This window comes from Narcine bancroftii, chromosome 3 (assembly GCF_036971445.1).
Source record: "Narcine bancroftii isolate sNarBan1 chromosome 3, sNarBan1.hap1, whole genome shotgun sequence".
NCBI lineage: Eukaryota > Metazoa > Chordata > Chondrichthyes > Torpediniformes > Narcinidae > Narcine > Narcine bancroftii.
The window spans coordinates 47,170,529-47,183,985 of NC_091471.1; the positions used below are offsets into that span (position 1 = coordinate 47,170,529).

At 42.1% G+C, this 13,457-nt stretch overlaps 1 protein-coding gene across 2 annotated transcripts in view; it reads right to left on the reverse strand.

The window, feature by feature from the left end:
• The window catches only part of nars1 (asparaginyl-tRNA synthetase 1), a 59,468-nt gene that overhangs the window by 5,468 nt on the left and 40,543 nt on the right, over positions 1-13,457 (reverse strand). For both annotated transcript variants that reach the window (XM_069923983.1, XM_069923982.1), the window contains exons 13-14: positions 9,240-9,371; positions 302-433 (exon numbers count right to left, since the gene is read on the reverse strand). In XM_069923983.1, the coding sequence (XP_069780084.1) occupies positions 302-433; positions 9,240-9,371 (264 nt within the window). The remainder of the gene's footprint in view (positions 1-301; positions 434-9,239; positions 9,372-13,457) is intronic.

Below are 13,457 nucleotides of genomic sequence, written 5' to 3' on the forward strand. Positions count from 1 at the left end.
TTATAAGCACACAATTAGTTTTACTAACTTCAATCTTTCAACCTCAAATTGACTGGAAAATCAATCAATAGATAGGCAATTGTTTTTTCAATATTGGTTCAGGTTGACTAATGCACTTCAGGGCACAATCCTAAAGCAACACAAGATATCAGGAAGTCATCCAAGGAGTCGCTGCAGGCGTTCAGGAAAAAAAGTCAAAATATGCAACAAAATCAAGAAAATTTAAGAACGGCTATTCCCACAACCTTTGTGAAGGAGGATCATGTTTGATAACTGGTCAAATTAATCTTGTTCAACTTACTTGGTCAGTGTACCAATAGTATGGAGTAGGATCAATGCCTTCACGTCTGTAGCCTTCCAAGAGCTCATCACTGTCCCAGGTACGCATTGATCCTCCTACAATCTCACCAACATTTGGCATCAGTACATCAACCTCAGCAATTTGAAAAGAAGCAAGATATTAATAAAAGCATTAAAACAGAAAAAACTCCAGCATTTTAATTCTGTTAAAAAAATTTACTGCAATACAGCTTCTGTACACATTTTCAATTACAACAGTTAATTTCAAATAAAGACTGCAGATGCTGTCGTTTGGAACAAATTTAGCAGGTCAAACAGCATCTGAGGGGGCAAAAGAGAAAAACATCCACTTCTCAGGTTGAGTCCCTGCATCAGACAGTGTTGGACCTGCTGAATTCTTCCATCAGTTTATTTGAAATTATAAACAAAAATAGAGTTTTCTTTCCCCCTCTCACAAAGTCATGGAACTATTTTGCTCGCGTGACCAATCAGCAACATTACCTATGAAAGGGTAGAGCAAACCACAACACAGACTAGTTAGTTCTCCTTCTTACTATCTGCAAACAAATGTTTCTTTCCCAGCTGGTATTGATCACAAATGCATCAGGGGTACCAAGACAAATGGTGATTCTATCATAGCAAGTCACACTGAGAAGGACTAAAAATGAATTCTCCCATGTTTTGTGGTCTGTAAGCTTTAACTTTTAAATATTACATCATTGATTGTCATTAACAATGATTGGTAAAATGTCCTTGACTGTACTATCAAGCTCCAGTGACTCTCTTATGAGCTGTTTAGGAATAAGCAGTTTACATTCATGTCCAGCCAGCATCAGAGCCAGAATTCTTCCCAAGGGCAGCGAGACTGCGGAATGACTGATCAACTGCTATTACGAACCTTCCATGACTCTACAGTTTACTTAACAATAAGATTTTTGTCTTTTAATATTTGTATCCATGCACTGTGTATGTGTTTTTGAACATCTGTATGGTTGTTCGCAATGCTTTGCACTGAAGATCAGGGAATGCAGTTTCATTGAGTTGTACTTATATCTTTGGCTTGGCTTCGCGGACGAAGATTTATGGAGGGGGGTAAATGTCCACGTCAGCTGCAGGCTCGTTGGTGGCTGACAAGTCCGACGCGGGACAGGCAGACACGGATGCAGCGGAAAATTGGTTGGTTGGGGTTGGGTTTTTCCTCCCTTGCCCCCCGTCAGTGAGGTGGGCTCTGCGGTCCTCCTCAAAGGAGGTTGCTGCCCGCCGAACTGCGAGGCGCCAAGATGCACGGTTTGAGGCGATATCAGCCCACTGGCGGTGGTCAATGTGGCAGGCACCAAGAGACTTCTTTAGGCAGTCCTTGCACCTTTTCTCTGGTGCACCCCTGTCACGGTGGCCAGTGGAGAGCTCGCCATATAACACGATCTTGGAAAGGCGATGGTCCTCCATTCTGGAGACGTGACCCACCCAGCGCAGCTGGATCTTCAGCAGCGTGGACTCGACGCTGCCGACCTCCGCCACCCCGAGGCCAGGGACGAAAGCACTCCAATGAATGCCGAGGATGGAGCGGAGACAACGCCGGCGGATGCGCTCCAAGAGCCACAGGCGATGCCGGCAGAGGACCCACGACCTGGAGCCAAACAGGAGGGTGGGTATGACAACGGCTCTGTATACTCTTATCTTTGTGAGGTTTTTCAGTTGGTTGTTTTTCCAGACTCTTTTGTGTAGTCTTCCAAAGGCGCTATTTGCCTTGGCGAGTCTGTTGTCTATCTCGTTGTATCATAATTGGATGATAAAATGAAAATAATCTGAACTCCTGAGGTGGCATCAAAGTAATGATGTTGTGTGACATCATGGAGGACTGGTAAAACTCTAGTCATTGGTGTCAAAACTTTCCGACATGGAGGTGATATTGTGGTGGCCCACAATTGCGGAGATCGGGCTGGCACATCACTAGGCAGCAGAACCGGACAGAGATCGCTAAAGCGACTCCCAGGACCACGAACCAGCGGGGGTTGAAGCTGGGGCAGCATCAGACCAACAGCCCTAAAATGGCGTTGGTCAAGCTGCCCAGCTAACTCAGCAGAAACAGGCTGGGGAAGAAGGGCATTCATATGCATGGACGTTCCCGCCCGCTACTGTTATTCATATGGCTGACTCAGTCAATCAGCAAAAAAAAAAAAAAAAAAACGGTGGGAACTTGAACAGTATAAAAGCAGCCTTTCCAGTCCTAATAAAGGAGTGAGCTTAACCTGCCACAGGTTACTCCAGGGACTTCTCAGGGCATTGTCCAAAGCCAATTTTGCGTCATCACTCATGTCCCTTCCATTATAAAGTCAGACGTGGAAGTGCTCACTAATGAAGAAGTCTGGGCCCATTTGAAGCAAGACTAAGACAACCTTTAGATATAGGCTGAGGAGTAGTAAATTACATTCATATCTGGGCAATGGCCATCTCAAAATATGCTGTCTAATCATCTAACCTTCACAATCAATAACATTACCATTGCACTAGGGCTACAATACACCATGCATATCTGGAGCAATCACACAAATACTGAGACAAAAGAGCAGATAACTGGCTGGATATTCTGAAGAGAGATTCACCTGCAAACATTCTGTTTTTCCACTCCATTTACAAGGCATGTCAGGACCCAACAGAATGCTTTCTATTTGGCTTGATGAGTGAAACTCAAATAATATGCCAAGTTCCAAAACAAATGGCCTATTTGATTAGTATCCTGTCTACTGCCGACATACTGTGGTTGCAGTATTCCAATATAAAATTTAATGCTATTCCAGAACACCTCCAAAAATGTCAATATGTTGAAGCTAGACAATGGCAGCAGAAGTCCAAAGCCCGCTGCGCAGCTCAGACGGCAAAGTCCTCCTCAGCGACAAGATCTCCATCCTCAACCGATGGTCAGAACACTTCCAATCTCTTTTCAGTACCAACCGCTCAGTCCAAGATTCCGCCCTGCTCCAGCTCCCTCAACAGCCCCTAAGGCTAGAGCTGGATGAGGTTCCCACCCTGGATGAGACATATAAGGCAATCGATCAACTGAAAAGTGGCAAAGCAGCAGGTATGGATGGAATCCCCCCAGAAGTCTGGAAGGCTGGCGGCAAAACTCTGCATGCCAAACTGCATGAGTTTTTCAAGCTTTGTTGGGACCAAGGTAAACTGCCTCAGGATCTTCGTGATGCCACCATCATCACCCTGTACAAAAACAAAGGCGAGAAATCAGACTGCTCAAACTACAGGGGAATCACGTTGCTCTCCATTGCAGGCAAAATCTTCGCTAGGATTCTACTAAATAGAATAATACCTAGTGTCGCCGAGAATACTCTCCCAGAATCACAGTGCGGCTTTCGCGCAAACAGAGGAACCACTGACATGGTCTTTGCCCTCAGACAGCTCCAAGAAAAGTGCAGAGAACAAAACAAAGGACTCTACATCACCTTTGTTGACCTCACCAAAGCCTTCGACACCGTGAGCAGGAAAGGGCTTTGGCAAATACTAGAGCGCATCGGATGTCCCCCAAAGTTCCTCAACATGATTATCCAACTGCACGAAAACCAACAAGGTCGGGTCAGATACAGCAATGAGCTCTCTGAACCCTTCTCCATTAACAATGGCGTGAAGCAAGGCTGTGTTCTCGCACCAACCCTCTTTTCAATCTTCTTCAGCATGATGCTGAACCAAGCCATGAAAGACCCCAACAATGAAGACGCTGTTTACATCCGGTACCGCACGGATGGCAGTCTCTTCAATCTGAGGCGCCTGCAAGCTCACACCAAGACACAAGAGAAACTTGTCCGTGAACTACTCTTTGCAGATGATGCCGCTTTAGTTGCCCATTCAGAGCCAGCTCTTCAGCGCTTGACGTCCTGCTTTGCGGAAACTGCCAAAATGTTTGGCCTGGAAGTCAGCCTGAAGAAAACTGAGGTCCTCCATCAGCCAGCTCCCCACCATGACTACCAGCCCCCCCACATCTCCATCGGGCACACAAAACTCAAAACGGTCAACCAGTTTACCTATCTCGGCTGCACCATTTCATCAGATGCAAGGATCGACAATGAGATAGACAACAGACTCGCCAAGGCAAATAGCGCCTTTGGAAGACTACACAAAAGAGTCTGGAAAAACAACCAACTGAAAAACCTCACAAAGATAAGCGTATACAGAGCCGTTGTCATACCCACACTCCTGTTCGGCTCCGAATCATGGGTCCTCTACCGGCACCACCTACGGCTCCTAGAACGCTTCCACCAGCGTTGTCTCCGCTCCATCCTCAACATCCATTGGAGCGCTCACACCCCTAACGTCGAGGTACTCGAGATGGCAGAGGTCGACAGCATCGAGTCCACGCTGCTGAAGATCCAGCTGCGCTGGATGGGTCACGTCTCCAGACTGGAGGACCATCGCCTTCCCAAGATCGTATTATATGGCGAGCTCTCCACTGGCCACCGTGACAGAGGTGCACCAAAGAAAAGGTACAAGGACTGCCTAAAGAAATCTCTTGGTGCCTGCCACATTGACCACCGCCAGTGGGCTGATAACGCCTCAAACCGTGCATCTTGGCGCCTCACAGTTTGGCGGGCAGCAGCCTCCTTTGAAGAAGACCGCAGAGCCCACCTCACTGACAAAAGGCAAAGGAGGAAAAACCCAACACCCAACCCCAACCAACCAATTTTCCCTTGCAACTGCTGCAATCGTGTCTGCCTGTCCCGCATCGGACTGGTCAGCCACAAACGAGCCTGCAGCTGACGTGGACTTTTTACCCCCTCCATAAATCTTCGTCCGCGAAGCCAAGCCAAAGAAGAAGACAATGGCAGCAGAAGGAAACACCACCCCATTCACGCAGGTTCTTCTCCAAGTTGGATTTCATCCCCACTTAGAAACATTGTCATTCTTCCAACTTCCAATGCCTCAAATTCTAGAATTCCTTAACCATCAGCACTATGGAATACAGTAAAAGCCCTGGCATCCAGCACCAATGGGGATTGGCAAATGCCGAATAAGTGTATTTTCCAATTGTTTGAGACTTACTCTTACAAATACCTAACTAATAAGAACATAAGAAATAGGAGCAGGAGGAGGCCATCCGGCCCATCATGCCTATTCTTAGACCTGCATTAAGAATAAAGTATAAAAGACAAAAATATAATACTGCACTTACATTGAACATACTTCACTTGCTTGAAAATATAAACCTTAAAGCATTTAACTTTATTTTCAGTCATATTCTTTGAAAACATTTAACCATCACTGGATCTGCAGGTTCCTCACCCCCCCAGGGAGACTCCCAAAAGACAAACAATCCCCTCCCCCCCCCCAAGATTACAGATAAAGCTTCTGACCAGGGCGACTCTTACTCAGCAGGGATAAGAAGACATTTTAAGAAAGTCACCCCAACAGCGAGCAGGATCAACCATCTCTTCATTCTGGGTGACACCATTGCTGTTTCACACAACTTTATTTAAATAAACAGCTACTATGAGAAAAGCACAAAGACACTTCGCTGGGTAAATATTTGCTCCCATTCTCATCAAATGTTTATGTGTCACTTCAGAGAACATTTACTGTACTCTACACTTTTAAACTTATGAATTTTATACCTATTATTTTATTCTCATTTATTTTAATTTTTAAAGTTTATTTTTCTTGATTTTTTTGCCAGCTACTTGAATTCTGGATACTAGGGGTATTACTGTATATAATTTATTTATTGAAGAAAATGAGCTCCATGGTGAATAATTAAGATGGACATGAAAACCCCATCATCTGGAAAAAAAGTTTGGTAGAAAATATACAGATGTTCCTGTTCAGTCTAGAGGCAAATATACTGCATAGTGTATTAATGAGCCACAAAAAATTGGTTTGAATATAAATGCATACCAGGTCAGGCAAACTCAAATTAAAGATTGAGGGAGGTAGGTAGAAAGAATTATTATGACAAACCTCTTCCACAGAAGGATCATAAAAATTAGCCAGAATTCTTACTTCGATTACTATACAGCAAGACCTTTTAATATTCAACTGGCTTCGCTGGCTCAGCTTGCATTTAATTGCCTCTACCAAATTTCCCTTGAGAAGATGGTAGAGAGCTTCTTGAGACTGGGTATACCCACAATACTGTTAGAAGGAAGTGTCAGAATCTTGACCAAGAAATTGTTAAAAAATGGTGATATAACCAAGTCATGACAGTATATGGCTTGGAAGACAACATCCAGGTGGTGGTGTTCCCATACTTTTGCTCCATTTGTCCTTAGAGTTGATTGATGTGCTATCTAAGCAATCTTGGTGGGTTACTGGAGGTGCCCGCTATCGTATGCAATTTCATCCCAAACACAGTCACCTAATTTATACATGGTTATATATCTAATGGACCATAATACGACAATAGCTTAAGTTAAAATGTTTATATTTATTAAAATTCCAATCACAATGACATTTTTTCCCCCATTACTATAATCTCCCCAGGTCAACACAATCCTTTTACACTCTCTTACTCTGGTCTTTTGGATAATTCCTCTTTCATCCCATAATTGATGATGAAAGTTTTATTTAAAAATGCACCTGTTGTAACACAAGATAAGAAATCAGCTATTCAGCCCATTGAGTCTGCCCTGCCATTTAGTCATGATCTGATCCATTTTCCCCACTTGACCCCCACTGCCCAGATTCTCTGCATAACCTTTGTTTATACCATGGCTAATCAAGAAAATCAATATATGCCTTAAATACACCCAATGACCTGCATCCACAACTACCTCTAGCAACAAATTCCAGTTTACCACCGTCTGACTGAAAAAATTCCTCCATATCTCTTGTTCTATGTTGATGCCCTTAAACCAGAAAGTTGTGCCCTCTTCTCCTAGATTCTCCCGCCATGGGAGACAATCTTTCAATGAGATCCCCTTTCATTCTCCTAAGTTCCACTGAGATGTCAAATGCTCATTTGATAACCCTTTCATTCCCAGAATCATCCTTGAACCCTATCCAAGGTCAGCACATCCTTCCTTAAAGGAAGAGTCCAAAACTGCTCATAATACTCCAATTGAGGACTCACCAGTGCCTTCAAAAGCATCAATATCACATTCTTGCTCTTATATTCTATTCCTCTCAAAATGAATGCCAGCACTGCATTTTCCTTCTTCACCACCTTCAGGTTATCCTGCACGAGGACTCCCAGATCCCTTTACATCTGGGTATTTTCAATTTTCTCCCCATTTAGAAAATAGTCTGCCCGTTCAGGTTTTCTACCAAATTGCATAAAAATAAACTTTCTGACATTCTACTTCATTTGCCACTTCTCTGCCCACTCTCCTCATTTGTCTAAGTCCTTTGTAGCTTCCCGATTTCCTCAACACTACCTGTTCCTCCACCTACCTTTGTATCATCTACAAACTTGGGCTCAAAGCCATTCATTCCATAACCTAAATCATTAATACACACAAAAAGCAGCAGCCCCAACATCGACCCCTGTGAAACACCACTAGCAACTGGCAGCCAATCAGAATATGATCCCTGAATTCAGACTCTCTGCTTCCTGCCAATTGGCCAATGGTTTGTCTACGCTCGTATGTTTCATGTTATACCACGCGCTCTTATCTTGTTAAGTTGCCTCATTTGTCACATCTTGTCAAAGGCCTTCTGAAAATCCAAGTATATAACCTCCACTACATTCCCTTTACTTCATCAGAAAATTCCAAACAAGATTTTCCTTACGGAAAACATCTTGGCCTATCTTGTCATGTACCTCCAAGTACTCCGTAATCTCATCCTTGACAATCGATTCCAACATCTTCCCAACCACTGATGACAAGATTTCAGGACTCATCTCCTTTCTATTGCCCCCCATCATTCTTGAATAGTGGGGTAACATTTGCAATTTTACAGTCCTCCCAAGACCACACCAGAATCTATCGATTCCTGAAAGATTACTACCAATGCCTCCACAATCTCTCCCCCTTTACTTCTTTCAAAACCCGAGGGTCAAATCCACTTGGTCGGGAGATTTATCCACCCTGAGACCATTGAGCTTTCTGAGCAACTTCTCCCTTGAAATAGTAACTGCACTCACTTCCCTTCCCTGATACCCTTCTGTATCTGGCACACTCCTAGCATCTTCTAGAGAAGACTTATGCAAAATACACATATTATTCCTCTGCCATCTCACTGTCTCCATTTATTATTTCTCCAACTTGAAGTTTTTTGTATCCTCTTTAATATTATTTTCTAGCCTACTTTCATATTTTATCTTTTCTCTCCTAATAAGTTTTTTTTTAAAGTTACCTTCCGTAAGTTTTAAAAACTTCCCCATCCTCTATCTTCCCACTAATTTCTTTTTGCTTCTTTCTATTCCCTCATTTTTTGCTTTCATGTTGGCTTTGACTTTCTGAATCAGCCAGAGTTGTGACATTTTTACATTTCAATATTTCCTCTTTTTTGCTATGTATTTATCTTGCACCTTCACCATTTCTTGCAGAAATTACATCCATTGCTGCTCTACTGTCTTTCCAACTAGACCCCCTTCCAATCTACTTTGGCCAGTACCTCTATCATACCACTGTAGTTCCTTTTACTCCAGTGAAATACCAAAACATTTGCTTTAGTTTCTCCTGGTTAAATCTCAAATTAAACTGCCCCCTAATGGTTCCTTTACTCTAAGATTTCTAATCACCTAATAATCCAGTACAGTCAATTCCTAGTAGGCCCATTAACAAGATGTTCTAAAAAGTATCAGTCCTTTTGAAAATCCAGGTGTTTGATTATCCCTCTCACATTGTTCTTGGTTGTCTTGAGTTTGGTTTTTGAACACTTGTCAATGAAGTACATTTGAACTATCTTTTCATGTTGAAGGCTCTCTAGATATTAGGACACTAATTTTGTATTGGCTCTATAGTCACTTTATAATTTTAATAAACATCTTCTCTTACAGATTCAGTAAGCCGGCGATCCTCTGAGCAGCGTTGCATGTAAAAGGATTTGATCTCAGCAGGAAAACGACAAAGGAGTATTGGCTCATTGATTGCATCAGTCATCATTCTCTCTGGAGCCTCTGGAATATCCTGTAACAAAAAAAAAATGTTGAATTCATCCAAAGTATTAAACTGGTACCAATAAAATACTTTTTCATAATCTGAGGTAAACAAAATCAAAGAGAAGGCATTAAATGTACTCAAGAAGGATTAATTGGGACCAAGTGTCTGATATGCTCTAGTTGCAGCATGTGGGACAGCATATCTCAGCACAAGTGTCCCTGATGACTGCACCTGCAAGAGATGATACATACAGCTGCAGCTCCTTCTCGACTGTGTTGGGGAACTGGAGCTGATTAAAATCCAGATCATTCAGGAGGCAGAGGGAGTGATAGAAGCAATAAGGAGACAGTCACAAGCTAAAGGCAGGTAACTGGCTGACTGTTAGGAAGGGGAAGGGGAATAGGTAGTCAGTGCAGGACACTCCTGTGGCCATTCACCTCAACAATAAGTATCTGATTTTCGATACTATTGAGGGGGGGGGGGGGAGGTGGGGGGGAAGAGAAAGAGAAGAAAAAATTTACCAGAAACAAGTTGTAGTGGTCAAATATCTGGCCCCGAGTCTAGCGCTTCAGCTTGGAAGGGGAGGAAAGAAGAGGAGAGCATTTGTGATTGGGGATTCAGTTGTTAGGGGGATAGGAGGCTCTGTTTACAAGATAGAAACTCCCAGATGATATGTTGCCCCCCCTGGTGCCAGGATCATGGGCATCTCAGGCTGGAGGGTAAGCAGTCAGATGTTGTAGTCCATCTTCGTACCAAGTTCCAGAAGAAGAAGGGAGTTAAGAGGAAGCTTGAAAGCAGGACCTCAAGGGTGGTAATCTCTGGATTGCTCCAGTGCCACACGTCACTGAAGACAAGAATAGGAATTATGGCAGATGAATGCCTGGCTTATGGTCAGCCAAGATACCCAGAATCTCCATGGAAAAAGTGACCTGTGATTACAAGTTTTAAGAAATATTATTTAGCTGCACAAACTGGATTTGTTGCTTCCTTTTTAAATCAGATGGCCTTTCCTTTCCAGGGATTATTCTCAAAGACGCCATTATTTAAAAAAAATATAATACCCATGACTTTATGGGAATAAAATTTTAAACACCTGGTACCAAAATGGTATCTGACGTATTGAGGAATGTTACAATCAATAGAAGGCAGTTCATGTCTTTTGAGAAACTAAAAGATAAATGATAAGAATATAAATAATAGACATTCTTCTGTTATCTCCAATTATGATTTTTTTTAGGGGTAAATTGGGACCCTGCCAATGTGCACAGACAGGAGAATGCAACTAAATTTATTTCCACTGTGTATTTCCTGCTTCAAGACCAAAGACCAAAAAATGGGAATACATAGATCTTGGGAAAGATGGGAATTGGATTAGGCCATTGTAACTGTTAACAATGCTGGACAAATTTATGCTTAGATAGTATGACAGCTCTTATTAATTCCAGATATAGAATGATACATTCAATTTTTTTAAAAAACATATCTCACACCTCAAAAAGTTACAGAATAGTAAATCGGAAATCTCAAATGTTTTTTGGGTGTGGCATAAATATTGGCACTTTTATACATTCTACCTGGTTATGCATGAAATCAAGACCTTTTGGATAAATTTGGGGGAAAATATTAACAAAAATTATGGGGTGGAAATTCTTCTTGATCTACATTTGTTCCTTTTGGGGGATTTGGACATCATGAATGTTAACTTCCCCAAAAGTACATCCAAATGTATTAAAATTGCTTTTGCAATAGCCAGGAAATTATAGCCGTAACATGGAAATCCAACTCTCTTTTACAGATTGATCGTTGGAATATGGAAGGCAAAGATGTAAACCCCTGGAGAAGTGAATCACATTCAAAGATATTTGGGAGCCTTATTTTAATTAATTAAATGCTGATAGTTTTATCTATTTATTAAATACTTTACATTTAATTTTCATCCCTTATTAGTAATTTAATATTTTCATTTTTATTTCTTTTTTTATTGTATTAAATGTTGATGCCAGCTCACCCTTTTTCCTTTTTCTTCTCCTCCCCCTATCTACTGTTTCTTTTCCTTTAAGGTACAGAGGTGTTACTTCTAGGTTTCATGTGCATTTTAAGGATACATTTTTTTGTATTGTTATGGAATGGGCAAATAAAATTCTGATAAAAAACATCTTAAAAGGGGTTATTTTGTGAGGTTTAGTTGTTTGATCAAATTTCACAAACATCTCATGGATAGACTTCATGTCTCCATTTGGCTTTGCTGAGACAATGGGAGAGTACTTCAGGTAGGTGTTAATGTAGTTTATACAGTTCCAGGCTTAACAAGTGAAAATCTTTTGTTATTAAGACTGGTGCCAGAAAATTGTTGGTTGAAGGTTGCTGTTCCATGTGGTTTTGCTAATGGAGAGAAACATTCATTCTTTGGGGGGGGGGGGGGGGGGGGGGGGGGGGCGGAAAGAGTGAGCGAGAGAGAGCAAGAGATTTTAGTTCAGAGTTCAGCCTATTATAAATCTCTGTAGTCAATTGCAGAGGCTGTGGCTGGTTAATGTGTTCCCCCTAAAATAGGGGAAAAAAGAACTCTTTGTGGTAACCCAAGAGGGGGGGCAAGTTTTTTTTCAGCAACACTTCAGTGGCTGATCGAAGGAGATCAGTTTGTGTGTCCAACGAACAACAAATATCTCTCTGAAACCAACAAAGAGCTTCCTGAGTGGTAATAACAAGTTAAAGCACCAGAGCCTGTTTAATTCTGTGTACAGAATGAAAGATTGCCTGATACCAGTGAACTTGGAGAAGTGAAATGAATGATTGGACAGTGAAAAAGAATTTTCCTGAACACTTAAAAAAAACATACATTTGCACTTAGTATTTGAAGGGGGTTAAGCCAGGTTAATAGTTAGATTCATGGATCATTGGGATCTCTTCTGGGGAAGGTATGACCTGCACAAAAGGGACGGGTTGCACCTGTATAGGAGAGGGACAAATACCCTGGTGGGCAGGTTTACTAGAGCTCTTGAGGAGGGTTTAAATTAGTTTGGCAGGGAGATGGAAACCAAAATGAATAGAGCAGAAGGTACACAAGTAGATACGCTGTGTAGCGAGACGATGAGGAAGGGCAGGCAGTCTATAGGGCAAAAGTGCAAGTGTAACGTTAAGGATTCAACTTGAAGTACTTTGGAAACAAAATTAAAAAGGGTGATAAATACAGTCGTGAAGGTCTTGTATTTAAATACCTGCAGTACAAGAATCAGAAGAAACAGAATTTTTTGTCATGAATACATCACAAATTTGTTTGTTTTGCAGAAGCATTAGAGGACAAACATTTCAAAAATAAATAAGTAGTGCAAGAAAATAGGATAAGGTGAAGTAGAGTCTGTGGTTCATCATCCATTCAGAAATCTGATGGCAGAGGGGAAGAAGCTCTCCTTGTGTCACTGCATGCTCATCTTCAGGTTCCTGTACTTCTTATCTGAATGATTGCAATGTGAAGAGGGCATGGCCTGGTTGGTGGGGGACCTTATCGATCGAGGCAGTTTTCTTAGACACCTCCATACCAGACAGTGATGCAACCACACAGAATGCTCTACAAGGTATAATCTGTACTTCAAGAGTCCTTGGTGACATACTAAATCTCCTCAAACTCCTCACAAAGTATATAACCTCTGGCAGGCCTTCCTTGAGATTGCATCAACATGAAAGCCCCAGGACAAATTCTCAGAGATGTTGACACCCATGAATGTGAAGTTCTTGATCCTCTCCACTGCTGATCCCTCGATGAGCGTTCTCCTGATTTTCCTCTGAAGCCCGGATCAGCTCCTTGCTTTTGCTAATGTTGAGAGTAAGGTTGTTGTTGGGAGGCCATTCAACTAGCTGATCTATCTCCCTTTTGTACGCTTGTTCATTGCTGTCTTCAATTCTGCCAATGTCTGTGGTGTCATTGGCAAATTTGTAAAAGGCTTTTGAATTGCGCCCAGCTACATAGTCATAAGTGTAGAGTGAGTAAAACAATAGGCTAAGCATGTATCCTTGAGGTTTGCCTGTATTGATTGTCAGTGAGGAGGGGACACTATTTCCAATGTGCACTGACTAGGTCTTCCCATGAAGAAGGATCAGTTGCGGGGGGGAGGTGCA